Source organism: Ixodes scapularis, unplaced genomic scaffold (assembly GCF_016920785.2).
Source record: "Ixodes scapularis isolate PalLabHiFi unplaced genomic scaffold, ASM1692078v2 PGA_scaffold9__187_contigs__length_104089568, whole genome shotgun sequence".
In the NCBI taxonomy this organism is placed as follows: domain Eukaryota; kingdom Metazoa; phylum Arthropoda; class Arachnida; order Ixodida; family Ixodidae; genus Ixodes; species Ixodes scapularis.
The window spans coordinates 72,179,018-72,197,326 of record NW_024609884.1 but is presented as its reverse complement, the minus strand read 5'-3'; the positions used below and the strand labels follow the sequence as shown (position 1 = coordinate 72,197,326).

Below are 18,309 nucleotides of genomic sequence, written 5' to 3'. Positions count from 1 at the left end.
CACAAATGCGGTCTGAGTAGGTGAGTTCTACGGCCAGGGGGACACAACGTGGGGGCTAATTGTCACCACGAGTCGGTTATGCAGGCGCCTAACCTAACCTAATCTAAACTGACCTAACCTGAACGCACGAGGTACAGCTTAAGCGTGGGTTTTGGTTTAGGTTTGTTGGGCTCCTTTTGTGGGCGCTTTAGGCAGCTGAGCATGGATTTGATCGTATAACATTCTCGTCGTCACGATGGTCATAAGAGGAGTTTTCGTTGTTCGTTTTTTTTTTCTAATCGGTGGTGATTGTTTGTTTACCACACCAACGCGGCCTTTGAGTGGGTTTGCCATCGGCAGTTTCAGTGGTTCGGCGTCCCGGCGAGGCCCCGGAAGGCGAGTAATTGGCGTTCTGGATTTCGAGTCTCTCTGAAGGCCTGAACAGTCATTTGCTCTTGGCGTGTTTGCACAGGTAGAATGCAAAGGCCATTTCTGTGTAAAACCCTGGATCCCACGTGCGAAAAGCGAACCGAAACTCGCTCGAAATTAGGAACGCGCGAAAATCGCTTCACGCCACTTTCGAAAGCCGAGGCTGTTTGCTACGTGTAAATCGCCGATGAATGGTTTCGTTAAAACTTAAAAGCATATTTCAATTTCGTTGCTTTAAATACCCACTCGTAGTTCGCGTTTCGAAAGATGACGGTGAACTATTTTCTGATGTTCCGCGTATAATCCGATTTTCAGTAAAAAAAAGTTTTTTTTTGTTTGTTGGGGGGGGGGGGGGGGGGGGGAATGATTTTCAGTTATGTTTCCTGACGAAGTTCGGGAATGCGTAGCATGAAATCCAATTTTCAGATTAGTAAACCCGGAAATCTAGTCTGGTCGAGGAAAAAGAAAACCTAATACTCTTTCAATATTGAGACGACTATCCAGAGACATTGGTGACTGTGGCCAGGACTTGCGGCTGCTTCCAGTTTTCGCTCATTTTCTCAAAATGGATCTGTTGTTCGGCTCGCTGGGCAGTTGTACGAAAGGCAGCGATGGCCATTCTTCCTGGAAGGTTGGCAGCGGGCGGAAGGGGTCCCACGAGCGTCGATGCCGAACAGGGCGACGCCAACGAGTCTCCTCTGGCCCCCCGTGGTAGCCGTGCGTCACTCTTGAGTGACGCATCCCGGGGAGATGTTCGGGGCCAAGCGAGGCCGCTGGGCGCGGCCCGCGCCTATGTCTCCGGACGTCGCCGAGGAGGCTCTCTGGGCAGGGGGCCGACTCCTGACGGCATTGCCCGCGACGCGCGCTGGCCAAGAGCAGCGTGCGGCCGACTGCCCCTCTTGGCGAGCGAGCGAGCACGGTCCCGGCGAAGCTGCATGGGGCCGTCGCGGTCTCCCCGGGGGCTCGAAGAACCGGTTTTGCAGCTTTGACCAACGCTGACCCAGTTTGGCGAACCGCGCGCGGGAGGCGTGCGATGGCGGTCTCTGAGCGCCAGACGACCGTGTGACGGTACGTCCGACACGGTTGTGCGGCGCGTTGGCCCCTTCTTCGAGAGAGGGAAGCGCTGCCGTCCGTGGAGCCCATCTGTGGTCGTGCTCGAATCAACCACGCGCCCCGGCGAGAAAAAGAACGAGAAAAGAAATGCTTCTAAAACCCACCTCGGGGTTTACAAGTATGTCGTTTCCGAACCAGCTCGCCCGCACTCTCTCACTTCTTACGAGAAAAGAACGCGTGAATGTAGTAGGGTAGAAATACGACGCGTTACTGCCGTAATGACAGAACCTGTTGTTTCCAACAACATTTTAAGTCCAAGGGGTGGATTCAGCAGGGATCTGGGTGGGTAAATCATGCTTAGCTGTTGACGTTTTTTCTTCTTGTGCCGCGTGTAAAGTTAAAGCGGCAATTTGATTTTCGCATAATCTTCCTAAAATCCCGAGGAACCCGCTCTCTTTCTTGTGAATTTGCACCAGTCCCACGGCACACGTCGCGTAGCCGCCGCTTTCAGTCATCCAGCAGGTGGTGCGCCGTTTGTTGTCAAATCCGGCACAAACTTGGCGTCGATAATCGTTTCAAATGTTTTCAGCGCGCGTCCGATGGCGCCTTGGGGTCCTGCGATTCTGGATTGTAAGAGCGGGCAGTTCAAACGAAAAAGGGTGCTTTTAAACTGCGCGCTTCTTTGTCAGTCACCGTTATGTATTCGCGCGATGCATCATTGGGCGCGTTAAGTCCGTGCTCCGGAGCGCGAGAGTTTGGCGCTCCTTTCACTAAACGGACAGGAGTGCCACGGGAGACTGACACTCGAGCGCGCTCTTCGTGCACCGAGAATTTTTCGGAGCGCGAGTGACTTCTTCGCGCTCCGTGACGTCATGTGAACAAACAAGATGGCTGCGCTGCTGTTGAGACCTTCGAGACGAGATCAGTGGTCGAGACGAAAGGCGTAGCCGGACCGCTGCCCCTTTTCAGTTGATTAGTGCTTAATCTAGCTGGTAAAAACGATTTGATTTGAAAGCCAAGACAGCAATTAGCGTTCCGAAAAAGGTTTGTTCGTTCATCTCGCCTGAAAAAGGAATTTATCTATCAAACGGTAGCGTGCCGATAGCACAGCGACAGAAAAGTTGTCGAGACGAGACATTCGGACCGCTCTGTCCCTTCTATAATTCTTAGCCCAGCGAATAAAGATACTTCGATTGGAAAGCCGGAACATCAGTGAGCGTTGAGGAAAAGGTTTGTTCGTGCGTCTTGCCTAAAAACGAATTGATCTATCGAACGAGCGTGCCGATAGCTCGGCGACAGAAAAGTGATGAAAAGTCAGTCAGACGGCTGCCCTGCTTAGAATGCTTAGCCCAGCCGCAGCGAATAAAGATACTTAGATTGGAAAGCCGAAACACCAGTTAGTGTTGCGGGATAGGCTTGTTCATGCATACCGCCTAAAAACGAATTGACGTGCAATCGAACGACGGTGTGCCGGTATCGGCGTAACTTCCGCCTCGCTGTGAGGCGGAACCGACGGAACCAGGGAATCTCTGACAAATTTGAAGGTTTTCCTGCGTCGACAAGCGGGTGCAAGAATGATGTCTTTAATGGTCAATAAATAGATCAACCGAGGCAACCTTCCATCACCGTGCTACACTGTAACCGTGCCTTCCACATTTGTGCACGAAGCGAGTCTTCAAACCTTTCAGGAATATTAAAACATTCGTAGAAACGTCATAACGTTGCCGTTTTTTTGCTTTAGACTCTGCCGCTCCACGCGGGCCTAATTATTTATCTTCGAAATATTTTCGGCTTCTGCCACCCGTATCCACGGTGGAAGGAGCTCGTGTGGGCCGTGGCCCGTCAGTTTCTGGCCGTGTTCCAAAACTTACTCGATCTAACTCTAGGGTAAAGGTGGTTATCAAAGACCTCCCCGCGTTCAGCGTTTCTCTAGTTTTGTTGTCACGTGACATAATCCGCCAGGATAACTCGGATCCATTCGAGTAGGTTTGGAACGCAGCCTCGGTCTGCCGCGCTCCTGTACGCTATGCGTCGTTTAGTTGCTGCGCTCGGAGTATGAAACTCGGAGCGTCGGAGTAGGAGTAAAGGAGCGCCGACTTAACGCACCCTTTCTCTGTGAGAAAACAGAGTACGTCACAGAGCTGCGAGGAGGAAAAGCCGCGAGTATGAGGAGCCGGTTCAGAAAGTCCGAGCGACCCCTCGCACGACGGGAGTCGTGTGGTTGAGTCGGCTGATGAGTCTTTCTTTTCATGAGCGTAATGTTGACCTTCACAGGCTCGTCATACAAAAGACGGGGTCGACTGAAAGACATCCCACAGCTCATTGCCGCTGACCGTAATCTTTCGCTCAAAGCATGAGAACCGGTCGCTCCGTCTATCCGGCGGGTCGACGGATATTCTACGGGCCAGTCGCCGATTCTCCGCGGCTCCCCGCGGGCTCGTGGGATTAGCGAACATCCATGACGCGGCGCACGTGACCTAAAACCCCGTCAACGTGTAATCCCCTCCTCGGAGCCAAACTCCGACTTGCGAATAAACGGTTAAGGTTATGTGTGTCCTCGCTATAAATTTCAAGATACGTCTGTTGGTTCTCATCGGTTCTGCAGGCGAAGAAACCGCCAGGTCTATCGCCTTTGGTCTGATCTAGGGTGCCTTCATGAAGGCTCCCTAGTCTGACCATAGTCGGTTGCCTGGAACTCGGCTGTTTTCCGTCCCACCTTCGACGTCAAGGCCGACGGCAGACTTTCTTCGCGGAGAGCGCTCATGCTCGTCAGGCTGGCGTCCTTGATGGCACGGCGCGGGCATTCGTGCGGGCAGTCCAGTAGCGCCTCGTGCCACGCAACTTTTCCTCGATCACCTTGCGCTCCCAAGTTCTTACTATACTTATAATTTCCTTCAACATCCGCATCCTGAGTTATTATTACAAGATTGTTTTTCTTTATCGCGTTTTACTGTACATGTATAAAAATGAGTTATTCAGGTGGGGGGCAATCGAACTTTTCGGTCTGTCTATTTACAAACTCTTGCTTTCGCTGGTAATCCCGTACAACGTAGAAGCCGTCACAATTCTGTCTTCGAGTGATGTTGGTGGAAACGTCTGAACCGTCCCCAAGCATCATTGAAATCGTCGTCCCAACATCAGAGGCGATCCCGCGCTGCTTCTTAATCCCTGCGTCTGCCGATAGCAGGAGGCTTTCCAGGTCGAATCCCGGAGAAAAGCTCACCGGAGAAAAGCTCACCGGAGAAAAGCTCACCGGAGAAAAGCTCACCGGAGATAAGCTCACCGCAAAACCGGCGGATGCGGAGAAAAGCTCACAGGCCATTGAGCGTATGCGGAGAAAATTTGCTCACCGATATTTTTTCTTCTTTTTATATGGAGGCTGTTGGATCGAGCGTAACATATATCAATTTATTGTCATTAAAATTTGTCAGTTTCTAAAAAAAAAAAAAAGGTCATTTTCTATAATATTTGTTAAACTTTTTGGGTAGAGTGCTCCCAAATTCATAATTGCGGGCGAGTGTTTTCTGTGGCTTACTTTCTTGGCAACTAAAGCCTAACTGAAAACTTTATAAACTTGAAGAACAGGAAAAAAGTTCGAAAACTTAATAATGTCTGCCTAAGACCTAAAAATCAAAACTGTAAATACCCAAAATTCGAAAGTGCATGCGCAAAAACGCTGTGCCTGAAATTCTCTTTGAAGCTTTTGTTAACCTTTGAAAACAAGATAAAACATTTAGTAGGATATCGAGGCTTCTTTCTTCCACGGACATGCACGTTTTCTAGCCGTTCGTGCTGGTTGTTCCGCACGTTGCCTTTGTGTGATAGTGCCCTTCTACAGCGAACCACCCATGACCTTCAGAGCTGCACACTGGCACCGTTGTTACTCGTGACCTATATAAGAAGTAGTCTTCTGTAAGGTAGCGAATAGGGCGAGTTGGTAAACGTTATACATGATGAAAACCGCTCAAACGTCGACGACGGAGTGAAGACAACAAACACGACAGGACGAAGCTGTTCTCGAAACTAAAGGTTTCTTACTCAAATTAACAGAAAGAGAACAGCGTAGCTGCCACTGATTACATCAACAAACACCTACACTACACAATATTTGGAACTGAAACGGTTCACACACCGCTATTTATATTAGCTCGCAAAAAAACGAACCTCTTTATCTGACAGAGCTACCTACTGCGCACTGTCAGCTGTCCATAAATTGTCTCTTTTACCGGTGTACGATGTTTTGATTTTATACCCTTGCGGCTTCATTAATATATACAGAATGGGAGATTACTAATTTCTGAGGAATTAGTAAATATGCACAATGCACTTCAAGAATATTACAAAAAAAGATAATTTATTTTTAATGAAGTGATGAAAGCGAACTGTGTTAAATTGCCACGTTTGACGCAGAATCCGCTAAGTTAAAAAAAAATTGGTGAGCTTTTCTCCGCATCCGCTCAAAGGCCGGTGAGCTTTTCTCCGCATTTGCCGGTTTTTCGGTGAGCTTTTCTCCGGTGAGCTTATCTCCGGTGAGCTTATCTCCGGTGAGCTTTTCTCCGGTGAGCTTTTCTCCGGTGAGCTTTTCTCCGCCGCCCTTCCAGGTCTGCTATTAGCGTACTTGGATTTTCGATGCACTCTTTCACATTTGGCGATTCCGCGAAACCCCTTAGATGCTTTCCGAGCTCGAAGGTGCGTTCGATCTTGCTACTGGACGACGCGTCCGTGTTTAAAGGCTGATAGCTCTCGGCGAGGTCGCACACTCAACAAAGCTGGATCGCCATGCTCTTGGCCGGTTCACACGGCGGTCTGGTCCGCGGACGGATTAATCACGTGACACACGTCCGCGGTTCGTCCGTCTCTCAAGCGCATTCACAAGAAGGAGACGACGAGCAGACGACTACGAGGACGGACTCCAACATCGCACTCTGGCACCGTTGTCCAAGAGCGAAATCGACATTTGCTACCTCGGAAAAGAATCGTGCACTGCTATTACGTGGAGAGCGACAGAACACCGTGATAGGCTTAGTGCGAAGCGCCACTAGCTTGACTAGCCCAAGGCATGACAGTGGCACAAGCATGGTCCTTCTTGAGGAGGCTTCGGCGGGGCGAAGTCCTCCTGGCCAACTTGCTAGAACTGCGTCTCAGCTGAGACTGGGTGAAAGAAAGCACTGCAAAGGCTGGAGTGCGCGAGCGTCTTGAGACGCGGTTTAATTCAGCTCGTGCGCTGGCTTTGGCAGTGCTTTCATTCACCCAGTTTCAGCTGAGACGCTGTTTCTAGCAAGCCGGCCCTGGGCTCGCGGAGCGGGATTTAGAGATGCCTTCACGCATTCCAGTCTCGCGCACAACGTTTTAGTACACCGCAGCAGCAAGAAAGGTCTTGCTAAGTCAAAGGTTGAGAGGTGCATAAAGGGGTCGCGGCGTGCTATTAGCGATGTGCGCGGCCAAAAGCGTCGCTGTGGTCAGCTTTCCACGATTGGCCAAACCATGGGTATATGAGCACGGTCAGATTGTCAACTTTGACGGTGTTAGTTTCGGATTGCGATGACTCCTAGCTTCCACTGTGCTTTTTAAACACACCATCGGACTCGTAGTCGCACCCGATGGTAAGTAGCCAGAATAACAGCTGGTGACGTCACGGCGAGGCAAATCCCAGTTGTGACGTCACGGAGGGAAACCATAAGAGGGAGCCACCGAAACATCTCGGCGCTAATAGACCAACTCAACTCTCCGACGTCACGCCGATGCGGTGGTGCTGCTGTCGGCACTGCGCATGCGCAGATGCTTCGCCTCGGGCGAATCCAGTTTCTGCGCGCGCGCAGTGTCCTCACCCGGTGGGCAAACGCGGGGTTGTTTGTGAAGAGTATGTTGGGTCGATACTGCACTCACCATTAAGGTGAGACTAGAAGCTCCGCCTTCAGCGGGAGCTTTCTGCCCTTGCTAACATACGTGTGAACACGCAGGCACGCGCAACCTAAGCACTGCGGAAGCCAGCGAGCTCGCGCTGAAGGCGGAGCTTCTAGTCTCAGGAAGAAGGAAACAGCGCCAAAAGTGCGAAGGACAAAGAACGAGGAACACACAGACCGAGCGCTGACTGACAACTGGTTTATTTCTGGAAACCACCTACCGGGCATAAAAACACTGACAAACATACATCGCACCATCGCCTAAGGGCACCGTGTCACAACTCTCCAAAAATAATTTCCTTATCGAAGAGGGCAATCGAGGGAGCACTGAAGCACTCATCCTTATACTTCGAAATGTAATAGGCCTGGAATATTTCACGAGTCACCCGCTGACTGTGCCGAGCAACAATCGTCGTCTTATCCAAAAGGGGGGAGCACCCACATCTATCACAATGAATGGCCAAATTACCCGAAGGTGAAGATCTTATTGAAAATGCGTGTTCTCTGAGTCTATCATTGATACACCTCCCTGATTGGCCAAAGTACTCTCTCCCACAGGACAACTCAAGGGCAAAGTTTTGTGCAGAGCAATAAACGAAACTCGAACTACTTTCAATCTATCCGAGTCAACATTCAGCTCAACTGTACGTAAGGTAGCAGTAGCACAAGACTACCAAACCGCAACCTGTCTTTCAATTTAAAACGCGTTCCATTTCTCTTTTTGGGGAAGTGCTCGTGTGACCGGAAGGGAGGCGGGGTAAGGGGGGGGGGGGGGGGGAGGGGGGAGCCGCAGCTTGGCCACCCCCTGGTCTAGATTCTCTGCGTCAGTATAGGAGGCTTCCAGTGCAGCCACGTTCTAAAAAGGTTGGTGTCCACGAAAATCAAACAGTGAGCCGTAGACTTGCGAGTTAAAAAAACTGTTAAAAAAATCTTCGGCCTGTTTTTTTTTTTTTTTTTTTTTTATTCACTATGCATGCATACATTAGTCTCCTCATTTGTGGTTTTATTCTTCTTGAGTTCAGTGTCAGCAGGTACGATCGCATAGAAGATCGTAGAGGACGCGTCGTAAGGTGTTCGTAAGAATGCCAAATATTTAGGCTGGAAACCACTTCGTGGCTCTCAAAGTGGCTCACCACCGCGGTTTCATTGATTGTGTGCTACGAGGAATATCTATGTTTTGATCGTAAAATTAAACGAAAATGACGTAACAGACCAACAGAATCGCATGCACGCTGAAACCGTGGCCAAACAAATTGAAGCCACCCAATGGCGGCGAGTGCGTCAGCGGCCTCTCCACACCGATCACGTAACTACTGAGATGAAAAGGCCTTATTATAACATGGCCGTTTAAGTGCGGCAGCGAAGAGTACGTGAAACCTGCTCACAATCAGACGAGCACGTCGTCTCGGTGAATCCCAAGTCTAACAAATCCCCCCTTTTCCTCTCCCGGCTGCGCGCAACTATCTCAATGCTCTAAAACTATACACACGGCTGACGCACGACGATGTACGGCATCTCAGTATTGTAAATGCGACGGTTTATTTATTTATTATTTTTTCCTTACGAGCGTTAGTATCCCAAAGACCTTTGTTTGGCTTTATGTAACGTCTGTTTCGTAAGGGTTGTGAAATTCATTGCGCTGTAACACTTGTTGCCTCTGCTTCTTTTGTGCGAGTAGCGGCTTGCGGTGAAGTGCCCTTCCTTTGAACGCCCAGAATATTGTTGTCGCCGGAGTCGTCTCTTGTTGCTTCTCTTTTTGTTGACGTGGAACGGTGTCGGGTGATGAACATCACGCGGCGCATTTTTGTCCTTGCGCAAGCCGCGCTGGACTGCCTTTGCGTCACCGGGGGATATCAGCGTCCGCTGAGCAATTGCTCGCTCTCGTGTGTGCTCCGGCCGAGCAGAGACGAAGGTGAGGCTTTTTGCGAGAATCTCGCTGGCCTCGTGTAGTGGATGGATGCGTCGTCCGTCCAGCTCCCATGCCGCTAAGGGCAGGACGGAGCCTGCACTCAGGCGTGGGCTGTACCGTCGAACCTTAGAAACTTGGGATAAAATTGCGCTGCCTTTCTCCTATGGACGTTCCACGCCCTTGCACTGGGAAGGTTTAGAATGACGGAGCTGTATTTGATTCGAACCCATACGAAAAGTTGCTTGCGAACCTGGTTCGATCATTAGCTTCGACGGCTAGAGCATCATCGGCATCTGACAGTCTTAGCCGCCTCGGTGGCTCCGAGGCGAGAGCGCCGGCCTACAGATCCCCAGGTGGCGGTTTCGAATCCCGACCGAGGTGCCCGCAATATGACGGAGGCTTATTGCGGAGAAGGCGCCGTGTAACCGAGTTTTCGGTTGCACGTCAAAAGATCCCCAGGTGGTCGAAATTAATCCTCAGTCCTCCGCTGGGGCGTGCCAGGTGCCCATCGTAGGTTTGGCACGTAAAACCCCCAAATTTGATTTGATCTGACAGTCTTATCATCGCGGCTGTTCATATTTACTCTGGCCTGCCTTAGCTGACTCGTGCGTTGAAAAGACCCACACGGCTCTGTAGGAGCAATTTAACCGAGCATGACTCGTGAGTAAATAAGAAGCATGCAATAGTCAATGGAAGTTTCAACAACAGGAATAATGTCATTCTTTGGAAGCACATGCGAGGTCGTTAACGGCAATGATGCTTCCGTTACATCCCGTTATTTTAGGCTTTCTCATTAAATTGCATAGGAAATTATGATTAAAAAAAAAAAGAAAAGTGTGAAGCTTGATTAGGCTCTAACCCCCGTGTCAAAGCTCGCAAATCAATTGTGGTCGGTCCTACGAAGACGTAACGACGGTGGATGAACAATCCGAGCGGTGGTATCGCTGCCTCTTTTGCGCGTCGCTTGGCCGCGGGCCTTTGTTCTGCAAAACACACCACGAAAAAAAAAAAAAGAAAAGCTTCAGAAGGACAAAAAAAGGGCCCATCCGTTCGTGCCGTTCGAAGAAAGCTGAAACATCCCACACCTTGTTCGCGGTTGTTTTCCCCGATTTGTGTACCCACGTTACTGCAGAAAGCGACCAGCCATGAATCTCTGCGGTTCAGCTCGAACGCCCCAGACAGCTGGCGAGGAAGCGGGGGGCTCCCGACTTGGAGGTGCGCGCGCGGTGTCTGTGTCGGGACTCGTGGGGGGGACGTGCCCGCGAAGCTCGGACGGGCGTCGGCGGCGGAGGGACTTGGAGAGTCCTGTGCTGCGTGCAGTGAGACGGGAAGGACGGGCGCCTGCGGCCAAGTATCCCAGGCGTCCGAAGAGCGGGTCGCGCAGCTTCCGGGCAGTGGAGCAGCTTCTCGTTTGCGCCGCGGGCCGGGTCGATGGCGCGGCGGCGACGTCCAGCGTCTGGCGGCAGGGCCAATTAATCGGGTCTCTTTTCCCGCCGACCCCACCCAAGGGTTGTTTCAAGGTCGAATACCCGTCCTCCTCCTTTTTTTTTTGAGGCCGCCAGGAATGGGCGGATGGTCCCGCTCTATTGATCGCATCCATTGATGGAAGCCTGGATGTCGGGGTGGAAACGGGCACGAGCCCGGCTCTGCTTTTCGACATTAATGGTCGAGGGATCCATCCCCGCTTTTGCCCCCTCTCTCTCTCTCTCTCTGTAGCGACATTTCTTCTTCCTTCTCTTTTGTATGTGTGTCTGTGTGTGTGTGTGTGTGTGTGTGTGTGTGTGTGTGTGTGTGTGTGTGTGTGTGTGTGTGTGTGTGTGTGTGAAAGGGGGGGGGGGGGGGGGGGGCGCTTGTCTTCTGGGAATGTCGAAGGCCCCGGAGCACGGAAATGTCGCATAGGGGGTGCGCGTGATGTGCTTTCCTATCGCTTCCTTTCTTTTTCGGAGCGACGACATTTTATAACCGGAAATTCATTTCCCCGCAGTTAACAAATGGCGTAGTACCCGTTGCACGGTGTGTGTTCCCATTTATTCGTGCACTTTGTTCTGACATTTGTATGGAATATTTGTTGTTGTTCTTTACTTACGCGTGTGACCTCTCGAGTGAGCTATAGTTGCGTTAGAACGAAAGATACGAATGGCATTCTCCATGCTACTGAAAGTTATGGTGTTAATAGAATGTTTGACGTTGTTGCTCTGGAAGTTCAGGTATAATATGCGGGCTTCCCACAGACCGACGTGTGCGGAGTCCCTGCGCGTTTTGATAATGGGCTTACTGATTACAAATATTAAATGATAAATTCAGCGTGACTTTTTTCTCCTTTCGGCTAAAGTTCAGATGTTGATGTTCGAGGTCACAACGCGGCCTGACCGCGTTGTGACCTCTAACATCCACATCTGAACTCGAAAAGTCTCGCGAAACTTTCCAAAGACAGGTAGGCAGCCGGCCTGAACGTCTGGATGTCATTACTTTTCCCCCCGAATCATTTTCTCGGAGCATGCAGGTGGGAATTCCGCAACGAACGGGAGTCTCTCAAAACCCAGGGCCGTAGTCTTCGTTGCTCGGTTTTGTTCGTCGACTGTTGGACCTTTGAGCGTGTTTTGAACCAATTTTCTTTCTTTGCCTTACAGAATTACAACTGTTTCGTCGACCGGCTGGGCCTGTGGGACCGCGCCGCCAAGCCTATCGAGTACCTGTGTGACCGGCAGTTGGAATTCGTGGACTACGCCGAGCTCAGGATCTACCAGGTGAGGCATCGCGCTATGACCAGGCTGCGCTTTGACTCGTGAAGCCGAATCCGATGGAATAGTTTGTTGCTTTATTAGTGTACTTAAAGCCTCGACCTTTATGCCGTGGGAGTGTCCCGTGCGATGGTCAGGATCATAACCGTAGCCAAAACCTGACTCATGCTACACACGCGTGGAGCTCGGACTTGAGTTGATGTCGGGGAAGCTGGAAATGCCTTCGGGGTGTCCAAGTGGGCTCCGCTGCTTGGACATTCTTACGAGACTGGTCACTTCTCGGTGGACAGATTCCTCGTGCGGTAATTCTCGCTGTCGTACCACTTGACGCACCAGTTTCCATACGATGTCCGATCGGAGTGTGCCGCTTTACTGTGTGGGTCGACGACCTCAGTCGACGCCTTGCCCTGCTCACTCCCCAGGAAAGACGCAAGATGCGCAGTCTTCCAAGCTCTGTCTCCGTACGCTGACCCCTCGCTCCGACCCGCGCGTCCCACCTGCTTCCCTTTTTCTCGCCCCCTTTGTCCCTCAAACCGGACGCACCTCAAGACCGCTGGCGCCCGGAAGCCCGACCGTGCGGCCCGGCTTGGAACGATTATCAGTGACTAACGAGAGTGTTATGTTATCAGTTCCTATTACGGCTACCTCGAGACAGAACGAGCTCGAGATATGCCTTCGGCTGGGGTCCTGGCAACGTCTGATTGCAGCTACGTGCGTGAAACAGGTGTATTCGCCCGGTGCGAAAAGGAATCCCCGAGGACCACCATTCTTTCGCGCTTTGGTGCCACGTTTCGCCCTATCAGTCGAGTGCTGTTGGTCTTGGACGGCCAGAGAAACGCCGGACTGGCATTCGTATTTCTTTGGGCCGTTCTGGAACCTCTTGCCGCAAAGCGTTCGCTCACTCGACACGATATTACGATAAGCGGGAAATAGTACGTCTCGATGGCGTATTGAAAGAGACGCCTCTCTCTCCCGACGGAACGACCGTCTTTATCCGGAATGGGCGCGCGCGAGTCCTTCCAGGAAGTGAAGACGCATCGCGCTCGACTGCGGGGGTTGGCAGTGGCCTGCCATCGTCCTCCAAAGCTGGCTTCTTTCTTTCTTTTTTTTTTCTTTTTTTTTCCGTTTTGACGCGTCTTATCGAGGACGCTGTCTTTCTTGGAAAGCCAGCTTGTCGGAGAACAACTGATAGCCGGCAGATTCGTCACGACGAACACTTTGTCGTGAGGGATAGTTCTTGTGTTCGTCAACCCGCTCCCGAAACCTATCAACCTCCGTGTCCGATGCGGGTGTCGGGTTGTGGCGGGACGGCGGATCTTTCGAAAGTAAGATCAATTTTACAGAAAAAAAAAAAAAAAAAGAAGCTAGCAGCACGAATTTGATGAAATGCCGGAGGGAATCAGTAGGAAAGATCTATATCGTGTTACTGCGCAATTCTCTGGCTACGGCATTTTTTTTTTTTTTTGGGGGGTACGTACATACCGCTTTCTCGTGACACACTTATCCTTGGATATAGATCGACGTCACGTCGCCTGAGAAGGACACGTTCCTAATTTTCTGATGTGACAAAAACCTTTCAGGCATATAGTTTGAAGCCCCGAGACCCAACCCTACACATCTTTTTATTTTTATTTTTTTCTTTGTGTTTGAGCGTGAATGAAGTGTTAAAAGATTTTTGCGCACGTCCGTTTATCTGTTTGCCTTTTTTTTTTTTTTTCGGTGCTCCTGCTTCGTTGGTGGGCTTTCTGGGATTGTATCTCGGTTCGGCATGGAACTGCAAGTTTCAGCTCGGTTTCGGTCTCGTTTCGATCGCAGAGAAGAGCTAGGCAATCTCGAAGAGATAATGTTTGTGAGCACCTGCGTAGCTGGTTTCGGCCATTCACGCAACCTGCGAAAATATCAAATTCTGCTTTTTATTTCCACTGACGCCTGCACAGCTGTTCGCGGAGAACTGACGCGCTTGATCGAACTGGGGATGCTTAAATCGGGAACCTTTCTACCGTATCGTGAAATCGCGAACCTTGACAGAGTCGGAAAATCGTTATGCGCATTGACTGACACTCGCCGAGATCCGCCCAACTGCAGTGTTGCCGTTGCTTGTCTCGTCAGCACCTCCCCCTCCCTTCCCTTTTTCCGAGGAGGACCCAGGCCGAGTTTACGTGACGTACTTCCGGCACAAAGTCTCGATCGCCGGACGCCTCGTTTACCAACTTTCGCTCTATGTCTTTCTACGCGCGAAGGCAGCGTTTTCCAGCTCGCTCGAGTTAATTTGCGGTGTCGGATGTCATCTTCTATCCTGGCAGTGTTTTTCTTACGAGTCTAGTGGAATTGACTCGTGCCGTAGCAACCTAGGGGACGTTTGATAGTACCGCGGTCCTGGAACTGGTTCGCACGTTTCGGGGGTTGACCAGATTTGCTCATCTCGAAGATTTGTGACTGAGCATCGTGGAAATGGTACGGATGTACCGAAATACGGTGGTCGAATTGCTCGGACAAGGTTTCCGAAGGCGTTGTTTTCTAGCCACTCAATCTCGAACATATTTGGATACAAAACGTATTAGCCCCTCGGCCAGCTGGGCGCGCACGCTCCGTGGCTCCCCTGATCGCTGTTTCCTCCTTGCCTTCGTCGGATGTCCCGACTGCGAGCTGGGCATGAGAACAGCGCTCGATCGCGCACGGGGATCCGAGCCGAAGCTCAGCCGAAGCACGCCGAGAGCGCGGCCTTCGCGCCCACCACGACGTCGAAATCTGCGTGCACGTGGCCGCAGTCTCGGCGAGGAATGTTACCCGCCAACGTGCCGGGCTGCCGGAATCGCGGCTCTCCGGCGATCGTGGACGCTGCGGATCGATTGGGAGGCGTGGAGCTCGCACGCTGTCATCTCAGCCAGCTGATCGAAATGTGCCGCGGTCGGAGAGGTTCCGCGGAGGCTCCCCCCTCTGCCTTTGCGTCGCACTGATGGACGGCCGCGCGGAAGGGCTCGCGCGCCTCTCACGACCGCCGCATGGCTCAGCTGCGGTGCTCGTCGTCTCGGGGGTCGCTTTGCTCGCTCGGTCGCCCCTCGATTCCTGCTGGTGCCAGGTGTGGGCGGGACGACGTCTGCTCGCGTTGGCCGGCTGTAACTGAAGGCAAAGAGGCGCTTTCTTCTCCCTTTGTCTGAGCGTGGGGCGAACGGGCGGGCACGCGATGGTATCGCAGCTCCCCAGGCACTGTATACATTTCCAGTGGCAATTTTTTGCTCCTCAGCTATCACCGGGCGAACAATCTTTATAATGATGTCGTTAAAAAAAAAAAAAAAAAAAAAAAAAAAAAAAATATATATATATATATATATATATATATATATATATATATATATATATATATATATATATATTATATTATATTATATATATATATATATATATTATATATTAATAACTTCACAAAGCTTGAATTGCTCGAAAATGCCCCATGTTTCAACTTGTCATTTCACGAGCAATTCCTAAGAAAACAAGCGCACTAACGCAATTTCTGATTAGCGTTGTGGAAGGTAACTTATTTCAGCATTTATCTCCAAGGCCTTGTTTCCACGTATTTCCACAAACGCGGGGATAGCATGGACTACCCACTGGTTTCACCGATTTTCGTTTTCCTCGTTGTTTCGCTTTTTTATTATTTTTTATTTATGGGGAGGGGAAGGAGGCACGCATGGAAAGCCGCTCCTGTCAAAGATATTCTGAATTAAAACATGTTAAATCATCATGAACCAACTAGCTCAAAGTCCTAATCTTAATTCTTAATACAAGTCTTAATTCAGACATGTTCGCCTCTGATTGCTTTCCTTTCATGGGGAAGATATTTCGTTTTTTACTGAAGCGCGGCGTTTTGAAGCCGTAAAAACGGCCCGAAGACTTCAAACCCGAAGGTCGACAGAAACTACTGAAACATCAAAGGCTTAAGAATGTTTCGTCCTATCGTTCTTTTCTTCTTCTTTGTTTTTTTTTTTTTTTTTTTTCGGGAGTACGATAAGTAATTTGAACGAGATATTCGTAACATTTAACTGGAAGTATAATTACAAATTTTAAACACGGATCAGCTGATTATGCTATGTCTATTTTGCTATTTGAATCCCAAGATTCCCCTCGTATATTAATTTGTACACTGTTTTGCGGAGTTACAAGGAAAAATTGCTGTTATATCTTGAGCTATCCTTAGAGAGATTTTAGTTCGCAATCATTTCTACTACACGTCAATTGTGAGTTGGAAGCAGTCAGCAGCAGGATTCGGAAATTAGTGAAATATTATTTACCAACGCCCCCCCCCCCTCTCCCCCCCCCCCAAAAAAAAAAATAAATAAATAAAAGAAGCAACGACAACAAAACCGCAGCACGAAGAACAAGATGGTCAAACCAGAGCTTCCCCCCCCCTTTTTTTTTCATTCTTTTTGACCGCTGTTAATCTGTAACGGAAAGTTTATATATATATATATATATATATATATATATATATATATATATATATATATATATATATATATATATATATATATATATATATATATATATATAGAGAGAGAGAGAGAGAGAGAGAGAGAGAGAGAGAGAGAGAGAGAGAGAGAGAGAGAGGGGGGGGGGGGGGGTTTCAGGCAGTGTTTGTACGTGATTGCATTTTTTTTAATTGTGTTTAGGCGTCATGAAGCCATAAATAAAAAAAGAGAGGATAGTTAATGTCCTCCATGAGCGCTCGACGATGCTTTTATTGAGGCAAAAGAGCTTAGTTGAGAGCTCGCGACGACCGCGCCTGCCCAGTGGGCGCTCATGAAAAACGCCCGAGAGGAGGAGGAGTAGGAAATTTAGTTTTGCGTCTTCGAGTTCATGTCTGTTGTGACGTAACTTAGTTTTTATTCGTTAATTTATTTCTTTTTTTTTTTGTAAAACACGATTACTGTAAAATTTATTTGTCAATTCGTAAAAGGCCAGAGCTATATTCTTTACTTTTGTCCAGTCCTCCGGACATTATATGATTTATGTGATGAAAATGGATTTTGTTTTGAAAATATGGCTTCGCGGATGCGAAGATACGTTCTGATAAGCTACGGGACCCAGGTTCCAATTGAGGACAGGTTCACGGCACACCTCTCTTTCTGCCTTGACGTCCATTCAAAAATCTTGAATCGCGGATGGAAAACTCGAATTATACTCCGTTCACCCTTACCGTGGGGCTGCAGCCAGGGCCACTAGCGCGAGAGCACGAGGTCGCTGCTTTGGAACTTCCCCAGAACGAGCGCCCGCTCGACAAAAGGCGCGTCTCGGCAAGGAGAGCGGGCCAGCTCGGGCTTGTAGCTTTGGCAACAGTCTCGGCTTAAAGGCGCACTCAAGTGCATTCTCAGATCCTCTATTTATGGCGATAACTTAATCTGCGGGCTCAAAACATCCTCCGCCCTTCAAAAAAAAAAAAAAAAAAAAAGAGAAAAAAGAAAAAAGAGATTGCATTTATGGGCGGCCGATCTCTTTCGAAATCTAATCAAAGGTCGTGACACTCCCCTCTTTCCGCACCTTGGAGCAGACATCAGGGAGCGCCCGTCAGACGGCATTTTCAAACAATAATTTCTCTACTACGTCTCCCATACACCCACAGATTTGACGTGTTTGTCAAAAGATAGCGCACAATGCGTCTAAAAAGAGCAATAATAGTAAGGAATCTCGACGCACTTTGTCGTGTATTCGTTATCGCCATGACGAGGGATATCGCGTATCGCGGAGCGCCTGAACTATCACGTGACTTGGCGTGGTCCTGATAAAAGACAAGCGCGCTCTGCTCCCGCTTCTCTTCGCCTTTTTTTTTTTTTTTTTTGTGGTCGATGGTCAAGACGACCATGTAGCGATAAACGGCTCGTTACTATCGGTCTCTTGTGTCACACCCCTTCGCTAGAATACAAGGAACTATTTTCATTGGTCAAATTTTATGTAGGTGGTGGGGAACCGAGGAAATATTGCGCGTGTATTTTTATTGCTCTGAGATTATTAGGACGTCTTGCAATCTAGAACGGGTCATTTTTATTGGGTGGAGCCCAACAAACAGTATGCCGTAAAGAACTAGCTTCTACAAAAAGCAAAATGTGAAATCTACCCGTCGTGTTTGGAAATAGGCTGAATATGATCCAGAATATCCGTGAATGGCAATCGCACATTTGTATTTTGAGCCTAATGGCTGTATTCTTTGCTATAAACGGCCCACTCTGGCAAGTGGTCGGAGAATAGCCAGGGGAGAGTACGTGACATCCGGCGCAGTCGTGACGTAGATTGTCTTGGCACG

The 18,309-nt window shown here is 49.6% G+C and overlaps 1 protein-coding gene across 7 annotated transcripts in view; it reads left to right on the top strand.

Moving 5' to 3' along the window:
• Nucleotides 1-18,309, top strand: part of LOC8053731 (lysine-specific demethylase 3A) — a 335,808-nt gene that overhangs the window by 170,314 nt on the left and 147,185 nt on the right. For all 7 annotated transcript variants that reach the window (XM_040216827.3, XM_040503279.2, XM_040216828.3 and 4 more), the window contains exon 3: nt 11,904-12,020. In XM_040216827.3, the coding sequence (XP_040072761.1) occupies nt 11,904-12,020 (117 nt within the window). The remainder of the gene's footprint in view (nt 1-11,903; nt 12,021-18,309) is intronic.